The sequence below is a fragment of the Oncorhynchus masou genome, chromosome 27 (assembly GCF_036934945.1).
Source record: "Oncorhynchus masou masou isolate Uvic2021 chromosome 27, UVic_Omas_1.1, whole genome shotgun sequence".
Lineage (NCBI taxonomy): Eukaryota > Metazoa > Chordata > Actinopteri > Salmoniformes > Salmonidae > Oncorhynchus > Oncorhynchus masou.
In genome coordinates this window covers 26,884,439-26,901,818 of record NC_088238.1, presented here as the reverse complement: position 1 = coordinate 26,901,818, position 17,380 = coordinate 26,884,439, and the positions used below count along the sequence as shown (strand labels likewise).

At 45.3% G+C, this 17,380-nt stretch overlaps 1 protein-coding gene and 1 pseudogene across 4 annotated transcripts; both read right to left on the bottom strand.

The window, feature by feature from the left end:
• Positions 1-16: 16 nt before the first annotated feature.
• Positions 17-7,825, bottom strand: cep83 (centrosomal protein 83). Of its 4 annotated transcripts, none has more exons than XM_064939789.1 (16): positions 7,767-7,825; positions 6,255-6,437; positions 6,006-6,156; positions 5,791-5,883; positions 5,270-5,401; positions 3,726-3,977; positions 3,420-3,551; positions 3,148-3,262; positions 2,847-2,991; positions 2,421-2,570; positions 2,241-2,316; positions 1,955-2,112; positions 1,667-1,796; positions 1,442-1,545; positions 1,170-1,365; positions 17-203 (listed from the first exon to the last, which is right to left on the bottom strand). In XM_064939789.1, exons 2-16 carry the CDS (start codon positions 6,425-6,427, stop codon positions 57-59), a joined length of 2,154 nt encoding a protein of 717 aa, XP_064795861.1. In that variant the 5' UTR covers positions 6,428-6,437; positions 7,767-7,825; the 3' UTR covers positions 17-56. The 4 variants fall into 4 exon arrangements, with proteins under 4 accessions (XP_064795861.1, XP_064795862.1, XP_064795859.1 ...); XM_064939790.1 differs by having other exon boundaries at positions 6,255-6,434; XM_064939787.1 differs by lacking the exon at positions 7,767-7,825 and adding an exon at positions 7,392-7,446.
• Positions 7,640-13,891, bottom strand: LOC135515924 (host cell factor 2-like; annotated as a pseudogene).
• Between the last annotated feature and the right edge of the window lie 3,489 nt (positions 13,892-17,380).

Genomic DNA, 17,380 nt, shown 5'->3' with positions numbered 1-17,380 from the left:
AGTAATAAATCCTACATGCTCACTCTCTAGGGGGGGGGGGGGTCAGAGAGGAGAGGTCAGAGTTCAGGGAGAGAGTCGTGCAGGCCAGAGCCCCTGTTCCTGTCCATGGGAGGCCCCAGTTCCTCCATCTGCTGCTGCTGCGTACAGGCTAACTCCTCCAGCCTCTGACGCAGCAGTGATAACTCTCTCTGGTGCTGCTCCTCCTGAGAGAGAGAGAGAGAGAGAGGTGGGGAGAAAGAGGACGAGGAGGGACAGAAAGCGATGGAGGAGTGACCTCTACCATGTTGCTAACACCTATCAAATCAAAGTTGGTTGGTCACGTAAACAGATGTTATCGCAGGTTCAGCGAAATGCTTGCATTTCTAGCTCAAACTGCAGTAACACACACATAATCCAGAAAAATAGACAAAAATGAGCCATGACTAAAAGTATAAACAAAGTGAGTAAAACAGTATGTAAACATTAAAGTGACCAGTGTTAAATTATTCTGCTAACTAAGAGTCAATTTATGCTTGACCCGAAAATGTGGTCGGAGGCGCCGTATGGATGGTGTGACGAAATTGCGGAGCCCCCAGTGGGCAGATTGAGCTCCGTACCACATCGCCGTGCGCCTCTCAAATGTTGTGACAATGCGGAGGGCTCCGTATAGCTCTGCATTGACATGATTGGTTGACAGTAGGTGAGGGCAGGAGGTCCTGTATAAACATAAACTCACTTCCTTGACAACAGCTCTGTGCAGCAAAGCATTAGTAGTATGAATGCCCTGACTTCTGCAGAGGCCATATCACCTAAATGCTGCACGGCCAACGCAGATGTCGGAATGACCATGCAGCGCCTTTAAGGTGCAGGGCAGGGTACTGGGCGGAGGCCGGCTAGTAATAGTGACTGAGCTTGAGGGCAGGGTACTGGGCGGTGGCCGGCTAGTAATAGTGCACCACCCTTGCGGACAGTGCGATTGCCGTACAAGGTGGTGAAACAGCCTGACAGGATGCTCTCACCTAGCTCGGACCAGAACCCCCCCCCCCACATAATCTTATTCATCATGATCTGAAAGTAAAACTGATCCTAGATCTGCACTCCTACGCCGAGACTCTTTATGGATCCTGTCCCTGATCTGTGAACACCAGTGATGAGGTATATGAGAAGATACCTGGCTTCAGTGTACTCACATGAAGACTAGGCCCCTCAGACTCGGGTACGAGGACCGGGCCAAGTCCTGTGCCGGTGGTGGAGGTCATGAGGGCAGGGCCTGTGGCAGAGGTCACCTGGTTGCCCAATAGGAGGCGTCGGAACTCGCTGTGTCGGCGCTGCAGTTCCTTCAGTCGTCTGTTAAGGAGGGCATGCTCTTCGGTGTAGGAAGGACGCCTGGGGAGGAACACACATACTAGTCTTAAAAACACACACAGTAATTAACATACACACACTAAGAAAATATACATACTTCTTGGCTGAGCTGGTCTGGAGCTCCAGCTCTGCCATCTTAGCCTCCAGTAGTTGGATCCTGTCCTGGTATCTCTTCTCCTTGTTCTCTGTCATGTTTTTCCTCTGGGACAGAGAGAGAGACATCAGAAAAAGAAGTCAGAGGAGCAAAGGAGGAAGGGAAGAGAGGTAAAGATGGCAGTGAAAGGAAGATAGAAGAGGAGGATGGGGGGAGAGAGGCAGGTACCTTTTTCTGTGCCAGCGCGGCCCTCTGAAGTTTCTCCTTGGCCTGGCCGTACTTCTCCTGCAGCTCTGCATCCCTCTCCTGTAGTTTGTGTTTCTCCTCTAACCACTCCACACGACGCTCCTCCACCAATCTGCAGAGAAAGGGAAGAGAACAAAGAAATAGGAGAGAGGGAGAAAGAGGAAGGTTAGAAATAGAAACCACTTGATGGTTCCAACAGTATAATTTCTAACTGTTCCACTCTGCCTCATACTCAGCATATCTATACAGTATAAAGGTGATGCAGTGTACCTCTCGGCTTCGTGTTGGGTCCTCTCAGCTTGTGAGCGGGCGCTCCTCAAGTCCTCCCGGGCCCTCTCCAGGGTGTCCCTCAGACGCTGGTTGGTCTCCAGAAGCTCAGCCTCGGCGTGGGACAACGTACCCAGCTGCACCCCCAGCTCCTGGTTCTGCTGTGAGAGGGAGGGACGGGTACGTGGTCAACTCAATGTTGTTTGGACATTTACATCAGCCAATCAATGTTGAAAGGGCAATACAAACTGAATGTCAGTCAGGCGCTGAGCCTCAGGCAGCTTAGTACCCGTCTCAGATCAGCATTATCTGACTTCTGTGTCTGCAGTTCCTCCAGCTGAGAGCCCTGCTGCTGCAGTTTAGTCCTGACACACGCAACAAACACAAGGTCATTAACACACACACACTTATGTGAAATATATTAGTAATGCACACTATGCACGGGTAAAGCAGCACACCTCTTACTAACCTTAGGATCTGCAATTCTTTACGGGCAGACTCCTCCCCCAGCTGGGCGCCACGGAGACGCTCCTCCCACTCCTCTTTCTGGGTGTGGCCAGCAGCATCTTGTAGCGCCCTCTGCTGCTCCAGCTCAGCCAGTCGATCCTCCAGCACCAACCTGAACACACACACACACACACATTATATACACACGCACACCAGTGGAGGCTGCTGAGGGGAGCACGGCTCATAAAATGGCTGGAACGGAGCAAATGGAATGGCATCAAACGAAGCACCAGCCATTACCACGAGCCCACCCTCCCCAATTAAGGTGACACCAACCTCCTGTGACACACACATTATACACACACATGATCGATGCACACAATTTCAACAAAGTAATCTGAGACCGTGTGTATGTGAGAGTGTGTCTGTGAGAGAGATAGATCCTAACTTCTCCTCGTGGACGATGGCTGTTTTGTGGAACTCCTCCTCGCGAGCAGCCTGCACCCTCCGGACGAGTTCCCTTTCCCTCTCAGCCAGCACCTCCTTCTGTCTCTCCACTGTTCCCTTCAACACCTCCACATCAGACTGCATGCCTGACAGCCAGAGAAGAAAGGAAAGGGGGTGGGGGGGGTTGAAGGAGATGAAAGGAGAGAGACAGGAAGGAAAGAGTTAAGTTAGCAGACTAAAATGAGAGTGATGTACAGTACATGTATGATCAAAACACACAAAGAGGTTATTTGCCGAGTTACCTTCCATCTGGCCCTGTAGTGTGTCTCTCTCCCGCTCCACCTCCCCTCTAGACCTGGCACACTCCAGCTTCACATTGGCCACCTCCAGCTTGTGAGAGTGCCTCATGCCCTCCACCTGAGAGAAACCGAGAGACTGGCATGAGCACACAGCAACCTATTGATATAAGGGGTTATGGTGGGGACTGTAAGTCACTCTGGATAAGAGCACCTGCTATGAGAAACACAGCTGATGATCTCTGGGGTTAGAGGTTAAGGATCACATAGGTACTTACCTGGCTGGTGAGAGTGTTGACCTCTCGCTCAGCCTTGTGTAGTCTGCCGGTCAGCTGGGTGTTCTGTTCATGACTCAGCTGCAACTCGCTCCCCAGACGCTCCAACTGCAGGCGCAGTGACTGCCTCTCTGCCTGAAACACAATCAAATGATTCATTATTCCACAAATCAAAACAAGCACACACAGTAAAGTCATTCTACCTATGTTAGAACTTACTCCAACAGATATATTTCATCATCTAGCTTAAGTTTCATAGTGACAATAACAGTTCAAAACATTGACTGACAGAGAACACACGTTTCTTACCTCCAGTGACTTGGCTGCAGCCTGGGATTCTGCGAACTGGCGGACCTGGATGCGCTGCACGTTCTCGGCTTGCTGGCCAGAGTTGTCCCTCTGAGCCCGGAGCTCAGCCACCTCAGCCTCCAGGCCCTTCAGACGCAGGTGGAGCTGGGCCTTCTCTCTCAGCAGAGACTCAACGCGTTTACCGTCTCTAGACGGGTCTGTGCCCTGATACTGGCCAATCAGCTCCTCTCTGTCCCTTTCCAGCCGTGATACCTGAACACACAATCAGAAAAGCAACTTCTATATACTAACACGCAAAAGTATGTAGACACCCCTTCAAATTAGTGATTCGGCTGTTTCAGCCACACCAGTTGCTGACAGGTGTATAAAAATCAAGCACAAAGCCATGCAATCTCCATAGACAAATATTGGCAGTAAATTGGGCTTACTGAAGAGCTCAGTGACTTTCAACGTGGCACCGTCATAGGATGCCACCTTTCCAACAAGTCAGTTCGTCAAATTTCTGCCCTGCTAGAGCCGCCCCGGTCGACCTTAAGTGCTGTTATTGTGAAGTGGAAACGTCTAGGACGAACAACAGCTCAGCCGCAAAGTGGTCGGTCACTCAAGTTCACAGAACGGTACCAGTGAAGCATGTAAAATAAATGTCTGTCCTCAGTTGCAACACTCACGACCGAGTTCAAACTGCCTCTGGAAGCAACGTCAGCACAAGAACTGTTCGTCTGGAGCTTCACGAAATGGGTTTCCAAGGCCGAGCAGCCGCATACAATCCTAAAAATCACCATGCGCAATGCCAACCGTTGGCTAGAGTGGTGTAAAGCTCACCACCATTGGACTCCGGAGCTGTGGAAACCGTTCTCTGGAGTGATTAATCTGGCAGTCCAACAGACTAATCTGGGTTTGGTGGATGCCATGAGAACGCTACCCGCCCGAATACATAGTACCAACTGTAAAGTTTGGTGGATGAGGAATAATGGTCTGGGGCTGGTTTTCAAGGTTTGGGCTAGGCCCCTTAGTTCCATTGAAGGAAATCTTAGGGCTACAACATACAATTCTAGAGGATTCTGTGCTTCCAAATTTGCGGCAACAGTTTGGGGAAGGCCCTTTCCTGTTTCAGAATGACAATGCCGCCGTGCACAAAGTGAGATCCATACAAAAATGGTTTGTGGAGATCGGTGTGAAAGAACTTGACTGGCCTGCAGAGCCCTGACCTCAACCCCATCGAACACCTTTGGGATGAATTGGAACACAGACTGCGAGCCAGGCCTAATCGCCCAAATTCATTCATGCTCGTGGCTGAATGGAAGAAAGTCCCCGCAGCAATGTTCCAATATTTAGTGGAAACCCTTCCCAAAAGAGTGGAGGCTGTTATAGTAGCAAAGGGGGGGACCGACTCCATATTAATGCCCATGATTATGGAACGAGACATTCGACGAGTAGGTGTCCACATACTTTTGGTCATGTAGTGTATATGGATAAACAAACATACTGTATTAGACCTCACATTACAAATGTTCTCTCACACACACACACGAACACACACACACCTCAGCATCAAAGCGGATCTTCTTCTCCTCCAGTATGCGAGCGCTCTCCTCTCTCTGGTGGTCAAACTCAGACTTCAGGAAGGTGTAGTCATACCGCAGCTTGTTATACTCAGACCTGTACTTCTCAGTCTCCTGCAAGGAACACAGAGATAAGAGGGCTTGTTATAATCAAGGAGGAGAAAGAGACAGAAACAAAGAGAAAGTTGAATTTGAATGGATGTACCATTTTCAATCTCAATAATCTGACAGTGTAAGTGTGATGGCCCACCCTTCACTGCCCTCATAAACGTTCAAGTTCTCAAGCAGTTGCTATGGAGATAACGGTTACAGCTGTGACAGTTGGAGAGCACAGTGGAACTAGTGTCAAAACTATCAAAAGCAGCTGAAGCTGGATAGAAGCAGTACAAAGTATTTAAACAAAACAGAAGCAGCCTGAGGTGGTTAAAAGCAGTCAGGAGCAGAGAAAGGTAAATAGCATTAGAGAATAGACCATAGACAGTGTTCTGGGGCGCGAGTCTCACCTCCTCCAGTTTGTTGAAGCGCTCTCTGACAGGCCCCTCCATCTCCTGCTGCACCTGGGCCCTCAACAGCTCCAACCGCTGGGGGGTCAGCACCTTACAAAACAAACCAACTGCTGTACACACTGACACCGAGGCAGAAACACTGCCATATACAAAAGGGACACTACAGTAGTCATAGGTCAGTGGGTGCGTTTTCTATGGACTAGCTCCAGTACCTGTAGTCGTAGCTCCTCCAGCTCTCTGGTCTTGTCCAGCATCTCACCTCGGAGTTCAGCCAGCAGCAGCTGCAGTTTCTCCTGGGCGGTTTGCTTGTCACTGAGGAGACGCTTCAGCTCTCCCTGCCCCCGGGTAAACTCATCCTGCAGCCTGGGACAGACAACACGGTGAAGGAGATATATACAAGCGTGAACACATCACACACACTATCAGTATTATGGTATTACACACATCTCCTGGGCTGTTACCTAGTATGTTCAGCCTTGAGAGTCCGGTAGTTGGTCTTGTGGTTCTCACATCTCATCCGCTCATCGATCAGCATCTTCTGCAGCTCCATGTCAGACTCCCCCAGCTTCACCATCCCCCCAGGGTCCAGACTTGGGTGCAGGGGGCCGGACTGAGCAAAGGCAGAGGGGTTCATCTCGCCTCTACTGGATGGATATATCGAGGGAGGAAGAGAGAGTGAGGTTAGGGAAAGCGTGATCTGTGCGTTGTTCCGCTCCATCCATTTCCAAATACATCATCCAATTAGTAAGAACGATTGACATCAAAGCAAGATCCACTTCTTCAGCTCTACACAAAGGCTTTAGCTCAACGGAATTAATCATAAGACAGAACCAACTTCAAAGGGAAGAGACGTGCTGTGCTCTCCTCTGTTTGCAGGTCAGAGATGGTAAAGACTGATGTTGTAAGGATGGTGTGATGAATGGTTTGTGGCAAATTGCTGTCGTTACCATGGTAGCCCTAAATTCCCCAGCTATTTGTGCAAATGAGAACCGCTCAGGTAACTACACAGCCTCGGTCTCAAGTGATTTCTCCACGTTCTGTTGTGGATACGCGTGGTCAAGGGAGGGATGATTATGCTTGATTGCAAACACGGCACTCGAACATCTTGGCCTCATCTCAAGCACCCCACCCACCCTGGATAAATGTAGCTACTTACTCAAAGAACAAAAGACAATGTCAGACTCAGATGCAACAAATACAGGCAAGGCAATCCAGCCCAGCATAGACAAACAGTTCCATCACTGCACACTAAACAGTTCAGCTGACTGTCTTGCCCGGACCATACGACGTTGACTAGCACTTGATAGCATAACAACTGTGTTTGGCTGATCACTGTCGCACAAAATCAAATAGCAAAGGGCACAGATCTCCAAGCTGTCATCAGTAGTTAGCCAGTCATTTAGATGCAACTAGTGCTACTCTTTTTGAAAGTGGCGCTTTAACTCCCGCCGTTCTAGCCAACGTACACTAGCTTGCTAACAACCGGTCACTGAACAATGTCAAATCAGTTATCAAGTTAACTGGCTAGCTCTTGGCCACAATTTAGAATGCTCCTTCCACTTCAGCGATAATAATATGCCGTTTTGATCGTTGCTTACCTCGAACTCGACTCGACGACAAAACTAGCTACCTTATCCTGCAGAGAACTACAGATTCGCATGGGATCATGGGAGATTTATCTTAACCCGGCTTCAATTTTAACCCCATGTGGTTAAATTGCAACATTACAAAGGCTCTTGGAAAACTCTCGCCACAATGAATTTTTCATTTTGATCCATTTTCACAAATTGAATAAAAAAGGTTATTGTCTGATTTCAGACAAGAATCACACACACTGATAATAATGCTCATTAGCAGATTGTCAAGAACAGTTTTAATTCTTGTCATTTTTTTTTAACCACATTTGGACTGTTAAAACAGAAGTCCAAAATGTTCTCAGTTCTCATTTAACAAATTGTACAACATACACCTACCAAGAGTACGGGGATAACAGTTAGTCATGCCGCCTGGATTATTTTTCAATACAATCCTGTAACAGAACAGGAATGTTAAAACACAATTATCTCCTGCATTGAGCTCATATTAACAAAAATGAGATCTGGGCTACATACTCACTGAGTAACATATGGAAAAACATGTTAAATATTCAATAATAAATAAATAAAAACTCATATGTATCGTCACTTTCGCCATACTAAAGTAGCTTTGGAATCAGATGGAATTAATGTCTGGATCAAATGTACTATTCAATTTGTAAACATGAGCAGCCCAAAGAAATCTAGTGATTTCCACATTGCATAGTGAGCTACAGTGCTATAAGAGAGGAAAGGTAGTGGCAATCACTGTATTTAAGTATAGATAGCTTAAGATTCAAACACATGGCTTACTTCCTATGGCTACAAAATAATCCTTTGAGTAAAGGATAATAACAGTATCCATAAATATGAAATGGAACAACATAAATTGATGGACTCAAACCCTCACATTCCATTCCCACAAGGCATGTAAGAAGTGCTGTGCTGGAATCATGTTATACTTAACAAAGAACCTCTGCATGTTGAGGCTGAAATACAACCATTGACTTGGCCCAAATGATAAATACACAAAATATCCCACTATTATCCAATTCAAGTTTGCTACATGTTAATTATTGTGAAGCAGTTGCTGGCCGGTTGATCATCCCCATTCAAAACCCCTTCAAACACTAAGGCACGTTCATTCCTTGTCTGTTTGACAAGAGGGGAAATGCTCTGGTCATAACATCAGTTATTTAACTTTTAAAAAATAGTAATGGAAGTACAACTTTTTTGACACTATAATGTAATACAAAATGGTCAAATGACAGGTGGAAATTAACACACGCAACAGTTATGTACAGCAATTAGGAAAAAAAATAGATTTTTTTTTAAATCTATAAGTTGTGTACAGCCTTCTATGAGGGACATGGCTCAGTTGGAAAGTAGTCATGCCCTCTGACTAGTTACATCATCTTTCCTGGGTATCGGCGAGCGTCTGGCAGTCCATCTTCAACCTGAGCTGCAAGACATGAGAAGAAAAAAAATGACAATAAGTCATCTAACACAAACTCTAAAAAGAGCAAGCCTGACAATGGCAAGAGACAACTCATCTCATATAAACGTTCTCCTAAGGTTTAGTCAGATGAGAGCAGAGCTTGTTCACCTGTCTGCTGCCTCCTGTTCTGCCTCCATGGGGCTGCCGTCTGGTTGTGTTGACGAGGCTTTGAGTTTACTGGCATCTGAAAGGAGACAGAGCCCATGGTTAGAGACCACTCATTGGTGGCAGTCAGTATGCCACTAAAGTACTGATTCAGGGTCAGGATACCCCCCCCCACCTGTCTTGCAGCGTACCCTGTAGCCAGCGGATCTGTGTGGCGGGCCCGTAGCCCTGCTCGTTCTTGGCGGCGATGCGGAAGACGACAGCTGGCCGGTTGGGGGAGGAGCTGTCAATGTAGGCGTTAGCCAGGTGGGCGGGGCTGACGGTGCAAAAGGTCTTGGTGCCGCGGTAGATCCTGATGAAGGCCAGCTGGCCAGGACACTCAGGGCTGCTGGACCGGCTCCTCCTCACCGCCAGGTACATGGAGTACTCCAAGATCTTACCTGACGGGGAGGTGGGGGAGTCCCATGTGATGTGGACCGAGTCATTAGCCTGGGGGGAGACAGTGGTTGATGGATAAAGGATGAGAGGAAAAGCAGGTTATTTAGGAGAAACAATGATAAATATATTGTGGAACTAGAAAACTAGTGAAATTGAACAGGCAGCAATAAATCACAACAATCTCCCACGTGAGCTCTCGGAAGCCTCTGTTGAACAATAACAAATGCTGGCAGCACATTCTGTTAATGTGCTTGGCCTCATTTACACCCCTCAACAGTAACCTTCTCTCAGTGTAAAGTTTGCTGTTGTAGAGTACAGTACAGTACCTTGGTGATCTTGACAGCTGAGGGCGCTCCGGGGAAGCCGGGCTGGCAGGTTTTGAACTCTCTGGAAGGGCTGAAGTCTCCCTGACCACAGCTGTTGATGCCTGCTACTCTGAACCTATAGGCTACACCTGGACACAGCTCCTGCTTCTCCCTCCACTCATAGTCCTGAGGCCCCTGCAACTTAATCTGTGGGAGTGGGGTGTGTTGAAAATGGTGCGTGTGTGTGTCAAATCCAGAAATCAATGAACAGATTAGAGACAAATTAACAAAAAATGACTGCTAGCTGAAGATGGTTTCTGCATGTTATCTGCACACATCCTGGGGGCATGTTTTTTCATTAAGATTCAAACCAAGATGTGGCTTACTTCTTTAGTGTTAGTGGGTCTGCTGTAGATGGTGGGAATAAAGTCATTCCCAGGTGGCAGGTAGTAGTGGGTCACCTCAGAGAACAGGGTTTTGAACACTCCAGCATCAAACCACTCAGACTCACCTGATTTCTCACCAGATACCTACAGGGCACAGACAGGGATTACTTCCTTCAGTCTCTATGGTAGGAAAATTAATAACTTCTTTAGTATTCTTGTCCTACCTTGCATTTGACAGTGTTGAGATCTGAGGAAGTGGTGTCAGGTTCTTGTCCTGTGAATGAGGAAGGACTGTCATTGTTTATGCAGATGATATTCAAACCTGGTAGAGTAAAAAGCTAGCTTGAGGTCCATGCTGTTACCTGGCTGGTGTTCACTGCTCACCACTGTGTCTGAGGGCTGGGAGGTTTTTGTGGGGTCAGCCTCATGTCCCAAGGGCTCGGATTGTGTTTTTCCAGTAGCATCACTCTCCCCCTCTGGATGGGGGTCTCTAACAGCCTCTGACACTTCCATGGGAGTCTCTTTCCGGCCTGAAGCCGGGGGGGCAATATTCAGGCAATATTCGGGGTGTAACATTTAGCTTAGCTGTTACAGTCTCAATGGCAGTACTAACACCATCTGAATATAGCACTTTCCCAGCACTGTAGCTAATACAACTGGATATGTACGTAAGGGGTCACCATCTGACCTGTTGGGATGTATTCTGGGCTTCCTGTGAGGTGGGGTCGTCTGGGACCTGAGCTGACTGGACATCTGGAGGAAAACGAGCACATCAAGCATAGCTTTACACGTATACCTCTTCTTAGCTCATTATATCTTAGCCTGCGTCAACCTTCAACCCTGGCCCGGTACAGATGTCAACCCTGGCCTTGTGAATGGACCAGATGGCCCTGGACAAAGGCTTCTGCTTTAAAACCACTTTCAAAGCCATTAGCTTGGCATCAGACAGAACTCCTCTCAAGGCCATGTGAAATTCACTGTGGTCATTTCTATTCAAACTAGTAGTCTCTGATTGGTTGTGTGAGCAGCAGGTAGATTTCTCCTCTCACCTTGGTCCTGGGGGTTCCTCTCCTGGGCACCTGTACTGGGTCGGGCTGTGGGGTTGTTAGAGGGGGAGACGGGCTGCAGCTGGAGGATGTAACACTCTGCTGCAGGTAGGGGGCGCCAGGCCACATGGAGCATGCTGACGGTGGACTTGACCAGTATTACTGCTGCTGGGGTGGAGGGCCGCTCTGAAAACACCACAAGTCGCAGTTAGGTTGTAGCAGCAAAATGGCCGAGCAGGTCGCAATATCCATTTAACTTTATCTGAGGGTTGCTAGTAGTGTGAACAAATGAGAAATACACTCTCTCCACTGACTTTCCTAGCTAAATAAAGGTCAAATTAAAATGTAAAAATAGGCTTTAAAGATGGTATGACTCTGCAGCACATATTGAGCTACAGTAATAAGACGTGCTGATATTAATAGTATCGTTGTCTCTCTCCTCACCCGTCTCCAGATACCATAGGTCCTGGCAGCACACCTGGTAGTTCCAGCTCTTCCGGTAGCCGTCACGGCCGCTCCAGATGTAGAGGCGGGAGCCGATAGAGGCAACACAGTGGCCTGCCCTGGCTCGGGGTCCCCCACTGCTGGGCTGGGACTCTTCCTGGTCACCCTGGCTCACTGTCTGCCCCTGTTGCTGATCTGGGCCTAGGCTATGCCATGTCATGGTGTCTGAGATCAACAGGAAAAGGGGTTAACTATTTAATCACTTTGTAACATCTGTTTATGTAAAAAGGGCTTTATAAATAAATGTGATTAATTTAACCTTACTGGGTTCAATTAAATATGATTCTCAAAATATGAATTTAACTAAATGGAATGTGACCAGTCAGATACTCATTATTACAAGCTAATCACTTAGGGTATGATACTGACCTAAGTTGAGCACGGATAAGGAGTTGGTACAGATCCATTCAGCTCCCAGGGTATTAGGTTTGTCTGTCTCTGGAACAGGGACCCACCCCCCAAAAACATACATCCTTCCCACAGAGGCAAAGCAAAAAAATATATATATATTTGGCAAACATCCATGATACCACACAAACATATACAGCACGCACAAAATAACTATTTCCATTACTTGTTTTCTATAACGTTGGCAGAGTGAAGGCTTCTGGGTAGAGGAGGGGGTCCTTTAGTGTCAGGTGTAGACCATGTCATAGATTCTAAAGAGCAGACAGAAGAGAGTGGATTCAGAGAGCCAGTTAGATTTCATTGCCACGACCACGAATGCAAGGTTGCGTTTTATGGAAACCGAAAGTTGGTTACTGCTACAGCAACTTGAATTCACACCAAGGAGGTGAGTTCATTCAAAGTGTTGTGGTCAGATTGTGGTTCATCAAAGCATGGCAGTAGGCTGTGAGGTTACCGAGGTCAAGCTGCCAGAGGTCATCAAGGCGACTGCCTCTCATTCCTCCGAAGATGTAGAGTTTGGGGGAGCCTGACCCAGTGTATGCTACCGACGTGTGGGACTCTCGAGCCCACGCCCTTAGTATCTGGAATGTTCCAACCCTTCACCCCTGACACTGACTGCAGCTCCAGCTCATAAAAGTCATCCAGGTACCTACAGAAAGAAAACAGAGACAGCCAGTGGGATGAGAACTAGCCTGGTCCCAGATCTTTCCCACTCCTATGGTCATTGGTGTGGCCAAACAGATCTGGGTCCAGGTAAGGTGGGATCAAAAGTGACAGAGCAAACATTAAGGTTTCTTAAGATTAATCACAACCCTCAGTACCCTGATTAGAGAAGCTGCGTTGGAGACTGTTGGAGCTAGGTACATAGCTCCATACCTTGGGACATTGCCATTGGGGTCCTCACTGTCATTGGCCAGTCCCCCAAACAGGTAGCACTTGTTCCCAATGAGGGTGAAGCTGTGTCCGAGGCGGGGACAGGGGGGCGGCATGTCGTTCTTGGGTGGCCTGGGTTTCAACTTCTTCCACAGCCAGCGGCTCGCCTGATAGACAAGGGGTCAACTATGGCATCTTATCCATCAGAGTGAATACATACAATCTACTGTACAATCTAAGGGGGAAAAACGCTGTACTTGTGAAGACCTTCCATCAGAGCTACAGGACTGTGAAAGACAATGCTGCTGCACACTCTTCACATTATACATAAAACATGACAAGAGGATCCCTATTACTGAAGACACTATTGAGTGAGAGAGCCTCACCTGTAGCTCGTACAGGCTGTTGTTGTATTTGCCAAACTCCACCATGCCTCCAAAGACCAGGATGCGGGTTCCCTCACAGGCAAACCCATGGGCAGCACAGCCTGGAGGGATGTCCCCTCTCACCGCTGGGAGAAACCACTGCTTAGAGAAACTAGACAAAGGGACAGAGACCGAGCAAAAGTTGGTTTGCTTAACTAGCTAACGTTAGAATGTTTGTGAAACTTTCAATGCATTAACATATTAGTCGCACCAGACGGCTAGGAAAACCAAAGAGCGAACTAGCTCACTTCTCAAACGCAAAATGTGTAGCGTCCATTAGCTAGCCAAACGAGTTAACGAACGTGTTAGCCTAACGTTACCGGTGTTGTAAACATGGAGCTCCTCCGCTATCCCCTCGTTTCCACCTCCAAACACGATAATAAGTTCCCGAATAGCCGCTGCTCGGTGTCTTGACCGGGGAATATGTCCAGTAAATGAGTTGACTTTTTTCCATAACGGGTCCATTGTACCGTTAGGAACGCTACACACCGGAGTTCGGTCCATTAACGATTACAGCAGTTTGACGTTGTTTGTTGTTACCAGAGAGAAATAGGCGGAGCGAGGTGACAAACTCTTACGTTGTTCCCTTCACCAGAACTGCAATACTAGACAGAGGAAGTTGCTATTTTTGTATCGCAATGAATGGAAAAGTGTCCAATTTTGACCGTTTTTTTTGTTGTTGCCAATAATAGGTGTTGATTCAATTTATGGATTTGTATTGCCGAAGTGATTTCTAAGCTACTATAAGCTATAAAAATGCAGTTTTGACATCCTTCCAACTTTTGTGTAGGCTTGCCTAAATGTCAGAGAGAGAGCCAGTCAAGAAATAGGGATGAGACAAAGTTTAACGTTTGATCTTAGTTTTAATCATTGTCCTCTACTTATATCCTTTACCTACTTTGTCTGCATTATTTACTGGTAATACATCAAGCTACAACATTCAAGAAATATCCTGAAACACTCTTTCTCCAGCCTCACATGGTGCAAGTGGAGAAGATCCACATATTTTTCTTAGAGAATCTCTATTTTAAAAGTGTGCGTGTGTGTTTGTAGACTCAGGGCAGGCGGCCATAGGTAGCTCTTGAGTTTCAAATTTGGGAAAGTTTAGGGTAATTATTTCCCCAACACTTTCATCACAACTTTTGGAGATATGTCAACAAAACAATTTTATGGTTAAATTGATCCATTTTTTTACATTTTGAAAAAGTTGTAGATATATTCCAATGAAGTTAGATCTATATATATATTTGTTAAATATACAAGTAGAAAAGGCTTAAGATAAATCATCCACTTGTTTAGAGAGAAAAATTTAGATAATTTTAGAGTAAAGTAGTAATATGTTGGATGAGTCTGTTGTGGGCAACATCGCCCCCAAACATATTCATAATTGGCTTCTATGAATGTGCCAAACTAGACAATGACTAGCCCGGTTAGCGCTAGTTTATGCTAACTTGCCAGCTAGCAACTTCACTAGCAGTACATGCTATCCAGCTAGCTAGTTAGCATAAGCTAATTAGCATAAACTGCTAGGAGTGGTAAAATACATTAAATAAGATAACGTGACTTAATTGCGGTTGTAAATGTTTCCACTAGTGACTGATTGCTTTACAGTTAATGTTACTTTATAGCCTTTTAGCTATTTTCCACAGCATGTTATGTCATATAGTAAGTAGTATCTCCCCCGTTTTCAGTCACAGGTGTGGACTGGATTAGGTGTGAGCAGTGCATGAGGTGGGCTCATGAGCTGTGCTCCAATTTGACTGGGGATAGCTTTATTTGTGACCTATGTACAAATTAGAATTGTGCAATAACAGAGCATAAGAGAGTAACCACATCAATGTTACACTGAATTCATGAGTTAAGTTATGAGTTGTTGTTATTAAATGTTATATTCCCCCCAATATTATTTAATGTTATTAGTTAAATTCACTTCCAATTTTCCAATTAATATTTTTTTCATTGATTAAAAACAGCTATTGAAAATATTTTGATCCTGAATGTCATTTTAAAGACTGCTAGTGAGCTAAAGAGGGACTTTACATCAAATCTCCTCATAGTGCGAATATTAATTGTGACATGTGCAACACCATTTCCTGCCCTCCATATTTTATTTAAATAATTAAAATAAGAACGAGACTTGGCTTTTAAATATTACTTACTAAAGAATTTCTAAATAAAACGGATTAAATGGATTTTAACACAGTCGTTTGAAACCCTATGCCATAATATTTTACCAACGTACTTTTATAGAACGCCCCTTTTCTACAAACATTTCATGAAATACCTAAACAAAGTGTAAACTGTAATTTATTTCCCTTAATAGTTAATTTGCCTAAGCATGACCCTCATACCCATGTTTTTTTCAAACATTGCTTTTATGTGTCAGCAATTAGACATTGTTCTTAGGGAGGGCTAGTTACCTCCTAGTACCCTACAATTTATACCGATCTGGGTGCCAGTTATTATTAGTTGTATATGCGCATTTTCGTGGAACAGTTTCATTTCAATAATAATGTTTTCGTTTCTCAAAATCATCGTTACGTAGTTAATCATAAAAATATGAAATAAAAATATCTAAAAGTAAAAAATCAACTAAGGCGAGAGCACCAGTCTCTGCCATTTCAAATCAAATTGTATTTGTCACATACACATGTTAACAGATGTTAATGCGAGTGTAGCGAAATGCTTGTGCTTCTATTTCCGACCATGCAGTAATATCTAACAAGTAATCTAACCTAACAATTTCACAACAACTACCTTATACACACAAGTGTAAAGGAATGAATAAGAATATGTACATAAAAATATATAAACGAGCGATGGCCGAACGGCATAGACAAGATGCAGTAGATGGTATAGAGTACAGTATATACATATGAGATGAGTAATGTAGGGTATATAGACACATTGATAGGCAACACTACACTATGATCCATTGGCTAAATAAATGAGCGCATGGAAATGTACTTCCATCGTCATCTGAGTCAAATACATAGGCCTGAAGCTGACAAAATAAAAACAATCAAATATCCTGATGAAAATTCTGGTTCTTTCAATCACATTCATGTACTCCGCCTGTCTGCCTCTCTTTCTCTCGGTCTTGACTTGAGCTGTTGCAAGTGAAGTGAAACATTTTATCAAATCATCAGCTGGCTCCAGCGGAAGCTGTCGCTAGCGAACTTGCAACGTTGTATCAATCAGCCTATTCCGGGCCCTCAGTTTCCTGCGCCAGTGAACTTGATCGGGACAGACATCTGTTTTTGTATGACGTTTCCACTGGATTTATGGGATCATCAGATCAAGGCTTGGTGGTTATCGAGGCCTGGAGTGTTGGAAAGTTGTTTCAAATAATGTGAAGAACTATTAGTACTCGCAATGGATAGAAAAAAACTGTTGCGATGAAGAAGAAAAAAATACAGAGAAACTCAGCTTATTAGGGATGGATGTGGTGAGTTAAGACAATAAGAAATAAAACATCCCAAATGGGCACCTTCCTACATACTTCGATGCATGCGCAGGCGCGCATGTTCCCTCAACATGATCAGGACCGAGAAACCAGACACTTGCTCATGGCTGACATGCAGCACTTCGAACGAAAAACAATGAAACAATTGCAGTGGTGATTTTAGCATGTAAATCTTGGTGGGGCAAAAAAATAAAAAGTGGGCTAAATGTCATCAAAGCAACTACACAACACAACACTAAACAATACATTAATTGCACTAACTAGGAAAAGAGACCCGTAATCTTAGATTTAGGACCACACAGCCACTCCACTGAATATCAAGCTAATGATTACTTTGCAATGCTTGCAGTTAGGCACTGATTCCTTCCTTCCAAACAACTCATTGTTGAATTTGCGATTTCCAACTTGTTGTGTAATGTTTATGTCCAATGGCCGATGAGCACCAATACGTTTCATATATAATTTATCTTCATATGACATGGACTAAAAATAATTTGTCAGTATATTGTTGACTTGATTCATGAGGATGACTGCTTGCTAAGATTTTGAAAGTATGATG